The sequence below is a fragment of the Amborella trichopoda genome, chromosome 3, assembly GCF_054954075.1.
Source record: "Amborella trichopoda isolate Santa Cruz 75 chromosome 3, AtrichopodaSantaCruz75HAP2 v2.0, whole genome shotgun sequence".
NCBI lineage: Eukaryota > Viridiplantae > Streptophyta > Magnoliopsida > Amborellales > Amborellaceae > Amborella > Amborella trichopoda.
In genome coordinates this window covers 13,796,475-13,814,310 of record NC_142338.1, presented here as the reverse complement: position 1 = coordinate 13,814,310, position 17,836 = coordinate 13,796,475, and the positions used below count along the sequence as shown (strand labels likewise).

Below are 17,836 nucleotides of genomic sequence, written 5' to 3'. Positions count from 1 at the left end.
GCTGGCACTTATACAAGAATTAGACTCTTTAAGCATTTAGATATTTTCGATAACATCACAAAAAAGAAGTAATATAAGGTCTATTTATGAATAAAGTGATGTAAATAATTTTCTATTTTTTTTGTGATTTATATTTTTTTCTCCCGCCTTTTTTTTTCTGTTTCTGGTAATTCAGTGGGGAAGACATGCCCCTATCTATCTTTTCACGTAGATAAAGAGTTTTTTTTTTTTTTTTTATAAAGTGCTAGTGGGGTGGTCTTAATGGTGGGATTGGAAGCTAGTGGATTTTTTAAGATGTTAGTGGGGTGGTATTAGCGGTTGGATTGAAAATTAGTGGGGTGGTATTAGTGGTAGAAATGAAAACCACAATGCAGCGTTCAAGATCGGGGATGCTACCACCATGTCTCAACGCCTTTTCCAAATGGATAAATAATCAAAAGTTTGTTTTTGTGAGTCGTGGGTAGAGGGCCCTACCCTATAAGAATTGTGCTTAGGATGAAGTGTTGCAAACGTCAAAGCGTCTACCAATTAAGCGAGGGCTCTTTTCCTAAAGCGCATTTATGCATCTATCATTATGTCACGAACATTATAAACATTCTCAGTATAAACATTTTCCGGTACACGTAAACTTTTAGTCTAGTAAGGTTAGCTGGAACCCCTTTGTTTCTTTTATGGGGCTTTTTTTGGGATCATTGATTTAGTTAAAAAAAGAAGAAGAGAAAATCAGCAATATTTTACACTTTTTATGCTATGATTTTCTGCTTTTTAAATAACAATATGAATATACTATTAGGGGGCACAGACTGTATATAAGCTTTTGGTGTGAATATTGAATGTTTAGTTCCCCTTACATATCGGAATTCTTTTTATTTGGAGGGTGCCCCATATGAAGGAAACTCTCAAGTATTTGATTGGAGTTGCAGGCCCAACTGGGTTTGGATCAAGTTCCACTGCTGAGCAAGTCACTGAGAACTCTTCTTCTTCCTTAATCCAACCCCAATTAACTGCTATAATCACTGGTTTGTTCTCTCTCTCAAGAAAAAGCTTGTGATTTGACGGAGAAATGGATTGTTTTGCATTTTTTTTGTTTGATAACTAAAACAACGTGTTCTCGGGATAGGCTCATCTCCATAGGATTTTTCAGAGGAAATCAAGATTTTATTGTTTTTAATTCGATTATCAAATTGCAAATGATTGAAAACCCAAATTTTATGTTAGTTTTTTGTTGGGGTGGAGGGGGGGGGTTTGGGATCGTATCTATGTGGTCCTGCAATTGAGCAACTTTCTAATTGGTTTATTTCCATTTCTTTCTACAATATTTAATAAGAATTACTTTTGATTTTTTAATTCATTAAAAATAAGTGTCCTCTCTCTCTCTCTCTCTCTCTCTCTCTCTCACACACAAATAAAATTTTGTTCTTAAGTCATTGTTTTTCAGTTTATGGGCATCCATAGATTTCGTTTAGAGCTGGTTTTAAGTAAGTGATCAGATTTTATTTCATTCAGAAGCCTTTTAATTGTTTCTTCATTTTTGTGGAATTTTTATAGGAGCAACCTCCGGCATCGGAGCGGAAACAGCGAGAGTTTTGGCGAAAAGAGGAGTGAGAATTGTGATTCCAGCAAGGAATACAAAGAATGCCTCTGAGGTTAAGTCCAGAATTAAGAGTGAGAATCCACAAGCTGAAATCATAGTGATGGAGCTTGACTTGAGCTCTTTTTCTTCAATTAGGAGATTTTGCAGTGAGTTTCTTGCTCTGGGGATTACTCTTAATATCCTCATGTAAGTCATCTCTCTCTCTCTCTCTCTCTCACTCTCTCAAATAATTTATGAGTTTTCAATCTATTCACTAGAAAGGTCATGGGATTTGAATTTTCAAATTTCTTTCTTGGATATCTATACTTATCACGAAGTTGGCCCTTGTAGAAACAATGCTGGGAAATTCTGTCAAAATTTGGAGCTTAATGAAGACAACTTTGAGATGACCTTTGCCACAAATTACCTGGGTACTCTCTCTCTCTCTCTCTCTCTCTCTCTCACTAAGAGTGGCGATTGGCTAGGTCCGGTCTGGGTCGACTCGGACCTAGACCTGATCTAGACTCAAACCCATCAAGTCTAAATCTTCGACCCGAACCCGACCCGATTTGGGTCCAGGTCTAGAACTAACAAAAATATTTTGAAAATATTAATATATATATATATATATATATACAACCAAGCACATACACACACATCATAGGCAAATTAATCAAAATATTATACATTTTAAAGAATATTTTAAATATATGTACCATATGGGTATATATCACCGTCCATGCCTTCTCCCAATTAAATACATATGTGTGTATAAGTTTATGTGTATATGTGTGCATGTGTGTATACATGTGTTTGGGTCAGGCCCGGTTGACCCAAACCCATATCCAACTCAGGTCCATGGTTTGGGACCCAGACTTGACCCACCGGTCCAAAACTTGAATTGGACCCAGACCCAAACTCGGATTTGGATCAAGTCGACCCGACCCAATTGCCACCCCTCTCTCTCTCTTTAAGAAAGAAGATAATTATCACATATATTTACTTATGCTTTTTTTTTTACTATTGTATTTTGACAAATTGCTTTCTTTTAATTTTTGCAGGCCATCATTTACTGACTGATATACTGTTGGGGAAAATGATCCAAACAGCACACCAAATGCACGTTGAAGGACGGATCATCAACGTTTCTTCCGTAATTCACAGTTGGGTTGGGAAGGAGGGGTTCCAATTTAATGACATGATCAACCCTAAAATGTATAATTAAAAAGATGATTATTTCTAAATTTACAAGTTTTATTCTAATTTGATAATAATTACCATGGTTTCTGTACTTTTGTTATTTCAGCTACAATGGCACACGTGCGTATGCTCAGTCGAAATTGGCAAATATATTGCACACCAAGGAAATAGCCAGGAAACTAAAAGTAAGTCTAATTTTGGAATTTTTTCCTTTTTATGCAACTTTTTACTCTCTGTTTATGTTTTATTTTATTTTCTATTTTTCAAATCAAAATCATGCGATCCAATGTATGCTCCGCTGAAGAAAACCGTATGCTTGCTCCCTCGGGCAAAATACTAACTTAGGAATATTTTGGTCACCTAAAAATTGCTAAAGCATTATATTCAAAACAAAAAAAAATTGAATTTTGAGTTTTCCACTACTTAAATCTTCCCCTTCAACAATTGGTGACTTCTATTCAATTTTGAACCCTTTTTTTTTTTTTTTTTGAAGCCAATGGATAATGCAATTTGGAAAAAAAATTTATCGAGTATATCATATAAGAAGTGCGAGTTTAAGGTGGAATGATTGAAAAAGGTAAGAGGTATGCCAAAAAAATATGGTTGCAAGCCGTCCGAAAGGATATAAGGACTTATGGTCTCACTAAGGAGATGACCTTTAATAGAATATAATGGAGAATTAGGATTCATGTAGACGACGCCAATTAATTGGAACAAGGTTAAAATGATGATGATGATGATATATAAGTTGAAACTTTAGAGTCCTAAAAATAGTATGTTTTGCTTATGGACAATACGTTCCCTCAGGAGCATGAAATCCATTTTATATAGGGATGGTATAGCATCATGAATCTTCAATGGTTTGGTTGTGCTTAGTCTCATCGAAGGATTTAAAATAATTTCATTTTTTTATTTATTATTTTTATTAAAATAATACATCACTAAAAGTTTCCTATAAAAAATACCTCATAAATATATTTTGGGCCTAAATGAATCTACACCTCAAATTTTAAATAAATTTAATATTAAAATAAAAATAAAAGTTATTTTTTGGTAGGTTGGATAAATCCTGGTTCAATTTGAATTGTTGGAACGGTGCATAAGTACCTTTCCACTATCGGAACGATGTGTACGGAATAATTTCCCATATACACGTATAAGCGCAAGTCTGCATGCTTTTAACCCTCTAAAATTTATTTTTAAGATGAATTTGAATCCAGAATTTCGGAGATCGATAATCTCCCATGGAAATTATTAATCTTAACATATATACGTATAAGCGCATGTCTGCATGCTTTCAACCCTCTAAATTTTAGTTTTAAGATGAAATTTGAATCCAAAATTTCGGAGATCGATAATCTCCCATGGAAATTATTAATCTTAAAAAATATATGAATGCCCAAATTTTGAAAGGTATTTTTAAACATTTTTTCAAATTTTTCATTTTACTTTTACGATTCATTATATCTTGACCATTTTAAAAGATGAACATATGGCAAAAAGTAATTTTTTGTGATTTAAAATGTATTCTAGATCCCAAATACGCAAAAAACCCAAGATAAGTTGCGGAGTGACATCAATCCTCTCTCTATATATATATGTATATATATATATATATGAAAAAACTAACAATAGTTGGACAGACAACTATAATGAATAGTAATATACGTGGAACTCTAGCTATCAGATCTTTGTCATATGGTTCAAAATGCATATCACTATATAAATTTTAATTTTTTTTTTATAAATTTGATTAAGATGAACTTTTGGGTATATATATATATATATATATAGGCATACGTGCACATGTTTTTTCTTTTTTTTTTTGTTTTTATTAAATCCAAAGTCCATATTACAACAAGTGGGTACAATTCCCATGGCATGTGATTTATTCGAAGCCATTTAATTGGATTTATTTTTAAGGCCAATATATAGGAGTGGAAAGGGAATGGGGGCAAGTGCCACACTGCAAGGCACCATTCCTGTTGTTAATTGGGGCAGTGGTGGTTGGGGACCAGTGCCACAGGGGGGCTCCATTCCTTTGTTAATGCTTCAAAAAGAAAAGTGAGATATACCATGGAAAGTGTAAAGGACCCTACTGTAGCTAAGCCGGGCTTGGTCTTGGGCATGGGCCTGGGCCTCTTTAGGCCGGGCCAAAGCTAAGGCTTGGCTTAGGGCCAAGGTCTTTTTTAGTTGGACAAGAGCTCATATACTTACCAATGGATTCATAGAAAAATATTTGCTCTTTTAAAATTAAATAAAGAAAAAAATTTCTATAAGGTATCGTCCTTATATTATTGAAGTAGGAAGGTGCACATCAAGAACAGAGTGTTCGAATATTGGAAAACCCTTTAATTTAATCATCTCGACTTCTAGATTTTCTTGATACGCAGAAAAAATAAAAATTCAAGTCTTGCAAATAGTATATTTTGTAATAAATTATCTAAATCGTCTATTTTCAATAGTTTTAAGTATTTATAGATCTAATCAATTTTTATCATTTTTAAAATTTTAAATTCAATCCATCATAAGATTTCCGACATCGGAACTCCATCTCCAGATAAAATTTAGAGATGCACTTTACATCTAATAGTACAAGGAGGGCGCCTTAGCTTAAATAAAGGGAAAGCTTTCTATGTGACCCTACCTAGATATAAATCATATCTGACCCCATTTCTCAACCATTCGATCCAAACGGATGGTTAGGATTGTTCATGTCATGCCAAAATATTTTTTGATTTTTAATTTTTTCTACAAATATTTTTGAGTGAGATATGGGGTTGTCCAATCTTTTTATTAGGCCGCTTCGAGCAAAAAACAAAGGAAAACATTTCTCATGAAAATAAATACGAACAATACCTCCAAACGTTTTAGGGGTATTTTGATAATTTTTATCAAATGAAATTTTTATTAGGACATGATTTCAATGCGGCCAGCCCGCATATTGTAGAAATGTAGGCTTGGCAATAAACATATTTTTTTATATATTGTTCCAAAATTTTTAGAGAATATATAATCTTTAACATGGAGATCATGAATATATATATAAAAAAAAAAAGATTGTAAATTAGAAATAATAATTATATTAAGAGAACATTTGGACCGTTTGTTACGGATCACCTATTTGCATCCATCTTTAAGATGGATGCTTTATACCTTTGGACCGCATATTGCATAAATGCGGTCCAGCCCACATCAAACAATTTTCCTTTTTTTTATTATTATTATCATATCCGCCCCTGCCAAATGTATGCATACCCCAAATTTTGCTACAAAATGACGTATAGAATAAATATTAAAAATAAAATACTCGAAGCTATCGAATCAATATCTGTCACTAAAGAGCCAGCTTGTGGCATTGTGGCTTAAGTCATCCAAGCCATCTACTCAAATTTGACGGTTGATATTTGGGTTATATGTATTTTGTATGTAGGTGACGTCACATGTAAAGCTTTCCCTGAAAAAAATCGAACTCCTCTTTATCTTCTTGATGTCTTCCTATTTTTATGGGGTGTGGTTTATATAAGGTTGAGGCCTTAAACAATAATGTAAGTCGCACTTTGAAATAGTGTTGAAAGATATTATTTCAGTATTGGTAATCTTTGTAAAGACTTGATAATTTATTTTCATATCTAATTATAAAATTTAAAGCTTCAAAAATAGTGTAGAGCAAGTAAATCCATAAAAAATTGATTATCTTGAAAATTGACGATCCAAAAAATATATTGCAAGATGCACTATTTCAAGACTTGATTTCATTTTTTCTCATGTTCATACATTTTGAGGTTGAGGTGATTGATTTGAGGATTTTTGAGCATCAAAACAATCTCTAGTGAATTTTTGAGATGCTACTTACTTTGATTGTTTAAGGTGTCACCCTTATATAAACTTTTTTCACTTTTATATGGCATCACACATTCAAATTATTTATCATAGCTATATCCAAAATAACCATCCTAAAATTGGGGGTAAACAGTTGTAGATTTTTGGAGTAGGAATTTTATGCGATCCATTAATTTTGATTCTTGATCTGACTTGTAGCTTTATTAACTTCAAAGGTATTAAAAATGTGGTTTATATAAGGCGGCGACCTTACTTGTAGAAGTAACATTACGATGTTCTATACTGTTTGTTTTAGTTGGACGATATAGGTTTAATACATCTTTTAAGACTCTCAGAAAGTCGTATGTCTTTTAAGATAGTGTCAAATCTACACCATCTAAATAAAATACATGATGTGGATTTATGAGCCTTACTTCCGCAAATTGCAACCTGATATAAATTTTGCCCCAATAATTAGGATAAGGCTCTAATGATGATGATCAAACTGTTGAGAAGATGCAAGTACACTGTTTGAAATCGAAATGCCAACCTAATATATCTCCAGATCTGCCTTAAAATTGGCCTTGTAAATAAAAGCCATTAAAATACATATGAGGTTTGTCATTAAAATACTTTATAATATTTTAATGCAAGTACACAGTGGATCTCTTCCAATTTAGGTTGGCATTAAAATAAAGAGATCCACTGTGTACTTGCCAACCTAAACTGTTGAGAAGATGCAAGTCATTAAAATAAAGGCCATTAAAATACTTTATAATATTTTTTTATTTAATTTTAAAGTGCCCATTAAAATACATATGAGCATGGAACAGTTGAAAAAAGATAAAATACTAAATTGTTGAAAAGTTCGGCATATCTTGATAAATTCCCCAAAAATTAATGAAAGTACCTGTTTATACCCAAACTTCTATTACAAATAGCTGTTTTATTTTGTTATACCATTATTTTTAATGTTATTTTGTGTAAAATTTTCAGGCGACAGGAGCCAATGTAACGATAAATGCCGTCCATCCCGGGATCGTAAAGACGGGAATTATCAGAGAAAAGAAAGGATTGGTTACAGGCATGATTTTATTTTGCTTTAATTATATATTTTTGACAGACACCTTGCCACATTCTAGCAATTATGTCCACTAGGAAATAACCAAAAAGATGATTAAATTTATGGCAGGCAAACAACAAAATTTAGTGCTAAAATGGTTACATAGCAAAACAAACAAAAAAAAAAAAAAAAAGGGAAAATAACTAGTAGATTCCGTACTGTGATACATACCACACACAAATAGTATACTGCATGTAACCTCGATTGTATGTTACCACACATGAAAAGTAGACATATGGGCTCTTTCCCATCCATTTTGATGGTTCGTTTCAACCAATGTTTTTAGAGTTTTTTTAACTCGGTCGTGGCCCTAGCCAAGTGACTCGGATGCGTCGAATGGACTCGGCTTAGTCATATAGGGCCCAAAAGGCTCTAAACAACAAAAAATACTAAAAAAAATAAAATAAAAATTTTAAAAGAAACAAAACTAAAGAGTAACTGAAGGAATCAAAATAAGCTGAAAAAGAATAAAAAAATTGTTTTAGAAAAGATTGATCTATGGTTGGAGACATTTAAAAAAAAAAAAAAGAGATGTATGAATTTTGGCAATAAGAACCCACAAATCAGTGTAAAACACATCCAATTATATGTATAATATTTATACATCAACCCTGCAAGTAGATATATTTTCTACATTTTTCTTCGTTTTTTTTTTTAATACACATGAGTCGTCCTCGGGTACTCTAGTCGGCCAAGGGCCATGTTGGAGTGGGCTCCACCGAGTCGTTAAACACCGATCTCAACCATCGATTGACTGTTGAGATTACAAGCAAATATCACTTCCATGCTACACGCATGTTATTAGACTTTCTCATTAGTTTTTTGTTGCATTGATTCAAAAAACGGTCGACCAACTAAGTAGGTTGTCTCTTGCATAGGGATCCTGGGCACCCTCCCAGGCAGGCAGGTGCTCAGGTGACTGCGCCCGCCTAGGTACAAAAATAGGTGGGGTATTTTTTGATGTTTTCTTTTGTTTGGATTAAAAAAAAATACATATTCTGGACCTAAAATAAGATTATTGGACACCTCTGACCCCTTTTGATGGAAACTTCCCCTTTAATTATAGCACTTTAGTTTTGCCACCACTAATTTTTTAATCAGACCCAACAACTTCAATTAGCACGACAGCACTTTAGTTTTGCCACCGCTAATGCAGTAACTAGACCCAAAAACTTCAATCAACACGAGTTAATAGGCGTTCAATGGTCTGATTAATGAATGGCCCAAGACATCCATTCAGGGTATATGACCGAGTGTGGAGTGTGACAGTTTAAATTTTAAGCTAGTAAGACTAAACCTCTTGGGTATTTTGTAGCCCAAGTACTATCTGGCATAGAAAGAGGCTATAGGGGTAAATCAGTCATTTGGTTCTTAAAAAGCTTCAAGGTAAAATGTTATTAGCCACTCAAAAAGTGTTGGAATTTAATCCAATTAAAATTTTAAATCATACCATGAATATTTCGGAAAACTAAAAAAATTGGATAATGTGATAATAAAAAAAATCTCTCATCTTAAAAATCATCAAAATCATCTAACAACATATTTGTACATATTTAGTAAATTTTTATTTTGTTTTTTTACATCTTGCTATGGTGCCAGGCGAATTGCCTCTGGAAATTCCCACAACTCAGCCACAGCATTGTCGAAGGCCGAGTTACTGGGCCAAGTCCTACTACAATGCAAATCAGTGATAGAATCCTTTGGTATAAAATAATCATAAATGTACCTAAATGCTCTTTTTTCTCTTAAAAAGTATTTTGTTTGCAGATACCTTGGGATAAAATTTAAAAATTATGAAAGCCCAAAATTGGGCTAGTTTCAAATTGTTTATTCAACAACGGTGCTTTCTTATAAAGATTGTATATTATGGGACTATTTGCCTTTGTTACAAGGAGGTTACAAATGCTCTTAGCCATCTGATTTCAAATTGGATAGTTTAGGATATGTCATAAAGTCCAAGAAATTTTATTTTGAACTTTGAACCTAGTCAATGACACAACTCCAACTACCTGATTCGAAATCTGATGGACAAAAGTGATTGCGATCTCCTCACACCAAAAGTAAATAGCGTCTTTGTATATTTTTGCTTCCTACAAATACCAAGCGTAAATTTATTGATTTAGAGAATGGTTCAGGAGTAGTTCTTTAAACATTCTTAACATAAAACAATAAATTGTTAGTCTTATGTGCTTTCTTTTACCTTTGCAGATTCAGTTTACTTCCTAGCATCCAAATTGCTTAAGTCCATATCTCAGGTTTGATCCCAAATCCCTTTGCCACTTTGCCAGTATTAGCATAATATGATAATATGGTGTTCTAAACACCGAATCCGTGGTTAGAAGTTAGAACTAGTCATTCATCACTTATGCGCCGGTTTAGAACTGCCTGAGCCAACTAGCTGGTTCTCTGCAGTTTTTTCTATTTAGAAAAAAGAAAGGGAGAAAACTGATGGAAAACCACGGATCTTAGACACTGATTGGTATCCCACTAGTCTCATATCGGCTCGAAAAACTTTAAAACATTGTGCTAACATATTCTTTTAGATACTACTACTGAACTACATACAGAGAGGGATTTGGATCTGATCATTGAAATGAAAACTAAATTAGGACTTTGGTAAGACTGCAAGAGACTTCAAAATTTTTTGAAAATCTATATTAATTCTAAATCTTTTAAGATGAATGTATGTGACATCATGTAGAATAAGAACAATAAGAGCTCTTGATTTTTGTTGATTTAATGATAACCTTTAGATATTTTACTTTCTTCTTACAAAGCGAGGAAGCTTCCTTCATAAATCAGAATCCTAATGTAACAGAATTGGTTGCATATCTTTCTCTTTCTCCCTGTAACAAGAGTAGACTTTGTTCCTGCTGGAGCAAAAAAATCTATTTATTCAAGGGCAAATGATCCACGTAGGAGAATTTTTTTGAAGTGAAATTTTGGGATCCACTTCGAAATCACCAAATAAGTATTTTTTCAAACAAAAGTGGTTTATACGTTGGAGAATGAATTTCTACATTTACGTTTCCCGAGGCATAAAGTATCCATTTAAAGATGGATGTAAGTGATTGTCCCTCCAAGAGAAGCAAAAATCAATGGCTCAAATATTTCCTTCTAAAAAATATCATTTTTAATTTGTTATTTTTATTTATTTTTACATATTAAATAAAAATATTCCTTAAAAATGAGGGTCAAAATTTATTTAAAAAAAGATTATTAAGGGGGTTTTCTGTTCTATATATGTGTCTGGAAACTCATAGAAACCGTAGTTTTTCCTAAAACAATAATTTTGAGTACGTAAACAAGTAGAATTGACCATCTAAAAATAAGATAATCTATGTAAAATTCTCAAGCTTGATTTTTTTCAGGGTGATCAACGTCCATATTTCCTTCTGGGTTGGCCCCTAGGTTGAGCAAATCCTGTTCTCAAAATTTGGGATACTAAAACTACTTCTAATTAGTGTTAACCCCGGGCAAAACATATGTACATTTTACTTTTGTGGGAGAATATAATCTTTTCATATCAAATTTCCCTGGTTTCTTTTGTATTTGAACTTTTTTATTGTGGTATTTCAACAGGGTGCGGCCACAACATGTTTTGTGGCTTTAAGCCCAAGTGTAAAGGGAATTTCTGGGAGATATTTTGAGGATTGTAATGAAAGTGCATGTTCAAGCCTAGCCAGTGATGAAATGGAAGCTCAGAGGCTGTACGAACTAACCCATGAAGCCATTTACTGTAGAAAATCATGTAAGAATGCCCAAAGTTAGGTTTTTAATAATGCTTGGAGGCTGTAAATCCTTTTTCCTTGTAAGGCTGGAACAGGAGATACGGAAAAGAGAAATTCGAGTCACAACATGTACAACAACAAAGGTGTAATATATATGAAAATAGTAAATTTTAATTCTATTTCATGGAATCTCTGTCTCTTTAACATAGTAAGGTGTATATCTGGGTGTAATTTATACGAAAGTAGCACGTTAAATTCTATATCATGAAATCTCTCTCTTGGGAGCATGCTTGGAATATCGAAAGTAAAAAAAGCTCTAAAAAAATATGCAGATAGAAAAGGCTTTATGACCATATGGTATCCCCATGGAGATTTAGAAGTACACCGGGGGGATCGGTATTGATTAACTGACGAAGTTATTCAACAAGTTGTTAATAGCAAAAAAAACATTTCAAACAAATGGAGAAAAAGTATTTTGGTACCTATTTATAACAAGGGATTGTCTACAAAGATACCATATATATTTTGTACATGGAGATTACAATCATTCTTGTCTCTTAGATTTAAAAATGGGTAGTTATATAAGAGTCATTGGATAGGCACAAAGTTCCAAAGAAAACAATTTGGACTTTGTGACTCACCTCAAACCATCCAATTTGAAATCTGATAAGTGTGAATGATTGTAATCTCCATGTACAAAAAAAAAATGGTCTCTTTGTAGAGAATCCCTTATAAGAATAAAGGATATATGCAAAATTGTACTAATTATCAAGGATTAAATATATGAGCCATAATATGAAACTATGTGAGCGAGTGCTTGAGAATGATTAGGGTGCATCAATAACCAATTTGGTTTTATTGCAAAGAGGCCACAATTGATATTATTTTCTTACTTAGGCAACTGATTGACAAGTTTATGGTTAAGGGGAAAGACCTCTACATGGTCTTTTATTGATATAGAGAAAACTTATGATAAAGTACCTCAATATTTAATTTGGTGAGTGTTACAAAAGAAATGACTCCTCAAATATTATTTAAATTTGGTGAGAGATATATACAAGGAGCAATAACTAGTGATCAAACAACTAGCGAAGAGACGTTGGGTTTTCAATAACAATAGATTTATATCTAGGGTCAGCATTGAGACCATACGTCTTTGTACTTAGTTATAGACGACTTAACCTGGCACCTACGAGATGAGGTATCATGGTGTATATTGGTCGCGGATGACATAGTTTTGATCAATAAGACCCAAAGCGGCGTCAACACAAAGTTAGAACTTTAGGGAGATTCTCTAGACTATAAAGGTCTTAAAATTAACGCCTAAGATATCATATAGAATGCAAGTTTAACAGTAATAGAAGTAGAGACAATGAAGTAGTTAAGATTGATAGCCAAGAAATACCAAAAAACACACTTTCAATATCTTGGATCGATAATCAAGTCGAATTGAGAGATCGGAGAAGATTTCGTACATAGAATTAAAACTGAATGGTGAAGTAGAGATGTGTAACCAGAGTTTTATGTGATCGCCATATACCAAAGAAGATGAAGGGGAAGTTATATAGGACAGCTATGAAACCGACTTTGCTTTATGGTCACGAGTGTTGGGTGGTCAAAAAACAACATACCCATAGGATGAGTGTAGTTGAGATGAAAATATTGAGATGAATGAGTGGCAAGACAATAAGGGATGAAATTCGAAAGCAATGCATTGGAAGAACTTAGATGTGACTCTAGTACTTGATAAGATGAAAAACAAATTAGACTTATGTGGGCTGACAATGTGTAGGATAGACCTAGTATAACACCTGTTAAGAGGTACAAGTTGGTTCAAGTGGAAGGCTAAAAAAAACAACGGGTAGGCTCCAAAGGATATGGTTGAAAGTAGTGAGAAAAAATACAGAGACTTGTATCCTCATTGAGGGTACGGCCTGTGATAAAGCAGAATGACAGACAATGATTCACGTACCTGATTAAATAGTTGGAAAAGTCTTTGACGATGATTATGATGATGACATACTATTAAATAAACATGGCCATCTGATAGGCTTTGGATGGTAATGAAAGATGAGCAAAACACTATAGAAATTTATTCATAGGGCTTTTAAAAAGAGTTTTTGTGACGTCAACCTTATACTAGGATCATCAGATAATTTTTCCAACTATTTGGAGTCGCTACACGAATCATGATCAGTCATTCTACTGTATCAAGGATATACCCTCAATAAGGCCATAAGTCCTCGTATCATTTCTCACTACTTCCACTAATGTCATTTTGGGTCTACCCCTTGCCCAAAAGGACATGGTAGGAAGTAGTGACACCTCAAAATTTTAATATAATAATAAAAGTGTAATTTAATCAAGGGATACATGACCATTGAGAGAGATTCAAGCCTATGAGTAGCAATAACTTGTAAGATGTAATTTAATAAACATCTTAGGCAACGAAATTAAGGTCTGTGTGGTTGAAAGATGACGATGAGAGTACTTATTACTCAATGGCTTCCCTATTTGCAACCCCAAACCTTGGATTTGTACAGTTGAGTTGGCAGTTTGGGTGATTAGGTGCTTAGGGTTGGAGTGGGCAGCCAATAAATTTGTAGGTATGCTGAGTGAGAAAAAAATTGGATATTATCATCCACATATTGATAGGTTTATTAACTTTATTTCGTGCACCCACCACACATCGAATGAAACGCATATAGAACTTTCAAAATTAGGTAAAGCTACCTCAAAATAATCATTGAATCAATCAATTTATCAGAATTCAATAAAATGTTAGCTTAATAAAATGATCTTGAGTACCTTTCTAGTTAGAAAATAACTAAAATGCTCATGCTCATCGTTTGAATAGGGTTATTTTGGTGATTTTAGTAAAATCAATAAAATGCCTCTACTTGTTCTCGATGTCAAACCAAAGTATTTTAACGAAAAGGCATATGCTTTTAGTTGAGGACTCAACATCATCTACTCGTTCTAGATTGCTAGCCAGAAAATAGATATTTCAATGAAGGGTGTGGTTTACATAAGGTTGCAACTGTAACAGTCAAATTAAAGTGTACCTCCAAACTTTGTCATGAGGTTCAATTTTGGTGTTGAAAATTCTTAGGATGATGCGATAATCTATTTTTATCTTTAATTATAAATTTTAAGCTACAAAAATAGTTTAGATCAAGCAGATTTATAGTACAAGATAATACTAAAATGGATGGTCCAAATAATGTGTTGTAAGATGCACTATTTTTAAGATTCAAGATCCTTTTTTTCTCTATATCTATACATCTCGATGTTGAGATGATCAATTAGACGTTTTTCCAATATCAAAACAACATTTTTTAAGAATTTTAGAGATGCACTTTAATTCTACATATAAACTTTTTCTTTTAATAAAAAGCACATTTTAAGGCATATGTTTTCGGGATGTCAATTTCTGTAGGTTATCTGCAGAAGTTGCAGCCTCTTTGGAAGGGATGGCTACGGAAGAGGAAATAAATTATGCAGTTTTCTCCTTGCCTGAGGATAAATATCCTGGACTTGATGGTTCACGCTATTCTTCTTTCAAAAAATTTAGGATTTGATAAAGGGTGTTTTGAGTAAATCTATCAATTCAATTTACATTGCCTTAATACTAAAAAGCAGTCAAATTCGAAATGCCAGACATTGGACCAAAAGGCCTTCGTACAAGTTTGTACAAAATAATTGCTAAGGTCTTAGCTAAAAGGCTAAAGAGGGTGCTCAATCTGGTGATATCAGGAACTCAATCAGCTTTTATTCGGGGCCGTATTATTATTGATAGTGTGTTGAGTGCGCAAGAATGTGTTCATTCAAGGAAGCAAGAAGGCAAGCCAGGGATTCTCTTGAAGCTGGACATGTAAAAAAATGATCGGGTGGACTAGGATGTTTTAGATAAGTGGAGAATCTAGATCAAAGGATACTGATCTTCTGCTCATTTTTCTGTCCTAGTCAATGAATGCCCCAAAGGTTTCTTTAAGGCAACAAGAGGTTTAAGACAAGGAGATCCACTCTCTCCTTTCATATTCATAATAGTTGTTGAAGATTTTAGCTTGATGATCCAAAATGTAGAGGCGCTGGGCAGATTCAATGGTTTTAAAGTATCTCCTTCATCTAGCTTGAGTGTTTCTAATTTATAACATGCAGATGACACTTCAATGTCTTGTGATGCGAAGGTGGATCAATTGTTAATATTAGGAGATTGCTTCTATATTGTGAAATGATTTTAAGATTGAAGGTTAAATTTTGAAAAAACAACTATTGTGGGGTTGGGTTGTGAAGCAAGTCCTCTAAATTTGCTGGCCTTTCGTTTGGGGTGCGATAATTTTTCAATTAAATATCTTGGCTTACCAATTTTAGATGGTAGGTTTCCTAAGTCGGTTTGGGATGCAGTAGTGAAAACGGTACATGCTAATTGGTTAGAACGAAACAAAATGATCTTTGAGAGTTTGGCGATGGAGATGGTGAAACGTAAGACAATGAATGCTATGTGGACCTGGTTTTTAATAACCAAAGAAGGTTTTGGGGCATTTAGGGTTGATTTGGAGGTCAATTTAACAAATTTCGTAAATCAGAAAATGTTGTAGGTGAGACCAAAAGAGAGATGGTTACCACCAATCATGGGTAGTTTCAAACTAAACTTTGATGGTAGCTTTTTTAGATAATCCAAGGTTTTCGGGTTTTGGACGCATCCTTAAAAATTCAACTTGAGATATTATTTTATGCTATGTTGGGCCCGGTGGAGTATCGACTGCGAATGAAGCAGCGATGGTGGCATTACAGTAAGGATTGCAATTGGTGGTCCAAAGGGGCATTCAGACCGCTTGTATTTTTTAAAGAGATTCTCTAAATGTTATAAATTGGTGAAACCATGTATCAGAGCGTCCAGCATTTGAGAAGAAAATGGATGAATATCATGGATCAATGTGCATCTTTGCAGGTATCTTTTCAGCATGTATACAGGGAGCCAAATGATATTGAAGATGGTCTAGCAAAACGAGGAATAGAGCAACATTCTATTATTGTTTCTGATGTACTCATTTCTTGAGTTGTTGTATATCTTTATTGGTCGAAAGTAATTTTGTCAAGAAATAAAAAAATAAAAAATAAAATAAGAATAATAATAATAAGGAAAAAGTTTATATAGTGTCGATAGTGTCGAGGCTCCAAACAATCAAATTTGAGCCTACCTCAAAAATTTCACTGGAAGAGGTTGTTTTGTTGCCTAAATATACTCAAATTGATCATCAAGACATCGTCAAATTGATCATCTCGACATCAAGATGCATGGACATGAGAAAAAAATGGATTTCAAGTTTTAAAAATAGTGTATTTTGTAACGTATTTTTGGACCGTCAATTTTCAGTATTTTCAAGTTTTAATAGATCTATCGATCTACATTATTCTTTAAATTTTATAAATAAAGATGAAAATAAATTTTAAGGCTACTACAAATATTTTCAGCATTGAAATCACATTTCTCGATACTATTTGAAAGTAGGCTCTAATTTGATTGTTTAGAGCCTAGGCTCTATACAAACCGCACCCTAATAATAATGTTTTGAGTTGAGAACTTGTAACGAACGGGATAATTAACATCACTCGTCTGGCGTCACATACGTTGGCAGAGCAAACTATGCAAAATACCCGGACTTCAAAATCCCTTTTGGCTTGAGCCACATGGTGGCGAAAATTGACCAAAATACTATGTTCAAGACTCCAAATTTGAACACGGGCATTTGAGGTAAATTTAAATAAAACAGCTAGAACGTACTCGGGTCATGTTGACTTTTTAAAGCAACCTTTTTTTTTTTTTTTATGAATAGATTGATTAGATCACCTCAATAATTCCAAAGTGATTTAATCATTTTCATTATCATCCTCGTCGGAATTTTTTCTCAACTATTTGGATCGACTACATGAATCATAATATGTCATTTTGTTCTATCGAACCATATTAATAATCCAAAAATATCATGGAGCCCCATTGCAGAGAGAGACTACCCGAACAAACAAATGGTGTCTGATAATGTCAAATTCCTAATCACATTTCTAGGATGTATTGAAAATAAAATCTTTGAGATGGACAATGACAGGGACTTTACGAGTCAACTAGAAAGTTCTTTTTCCGGTTAACCCAATGATAGATTTAAGAGTTACAACTAGAAAGTTCTCTTTCTAGTTAACTCAATAGTAGATTTAAGAGTTACAACCACTACTAGGACCATTGCATGCATGACACGAGATATTGTTGGAATAATCACATTAACATTAATATTTGCTTTGACAGTTATATTCGTTGTGAGATCGGTATTGATAGTTCCATTTCAAGTAGAAACGACCATTGCAATGACAATTATATTTACAGTTACA

The 17,836-nt window shown here is 33.5% G+C and overlaps 1 protein-coding gene across 4 annotated transcripts; it reads left to right on the top strand.

Moving 5' to 3' along the window:
- The first annotated feature begins 358 nt into the window (after positions 1-358).
- Positions 359-11,638, top strand: LOC18430770 (NAD(P)-binding Rossmann-fold superfamily protein). Of its 4 annotated transcripts, none has more exons than XM_020665141.2 (8): positions 359-1,019; positions 1,549-1,780; positions 1,925-2,004; positions 2,635-2,788; positions 2,880-2,958; positions 7,592-7,679; positions 9,927-9,973; positions 11,301-11,638. In XM_020665141.2, exons 1-8 carry the CDS (start codon positions 887-889, stop codon positions 11,487-11,489), a joined length of 1,002 nt encoding a protein of 333 aa, XP_020520800.2. In that variant the 5' UTR covers positions 359-886; the 3' UTR covers positions 11,490-11,638. The 4 variants fall into 4 exon arrangements, 2 of the variants coding, with proteins under 2 accessions (XP_020520800.2, XP_088719671.1); XR_016053104.1 differs by having other exon boundaries at positions 500-1,019; positions 2,635-2,736; XR_016053105.1 differs by lacking the exon at positions 7,592-7,679 and having other exon boundaries at positions 508-1,019; positions 2,635-2,736; positions 11,301-11,397.
- Positions 11,639-17,836: the final 6,198 nt, after the last annotated feature.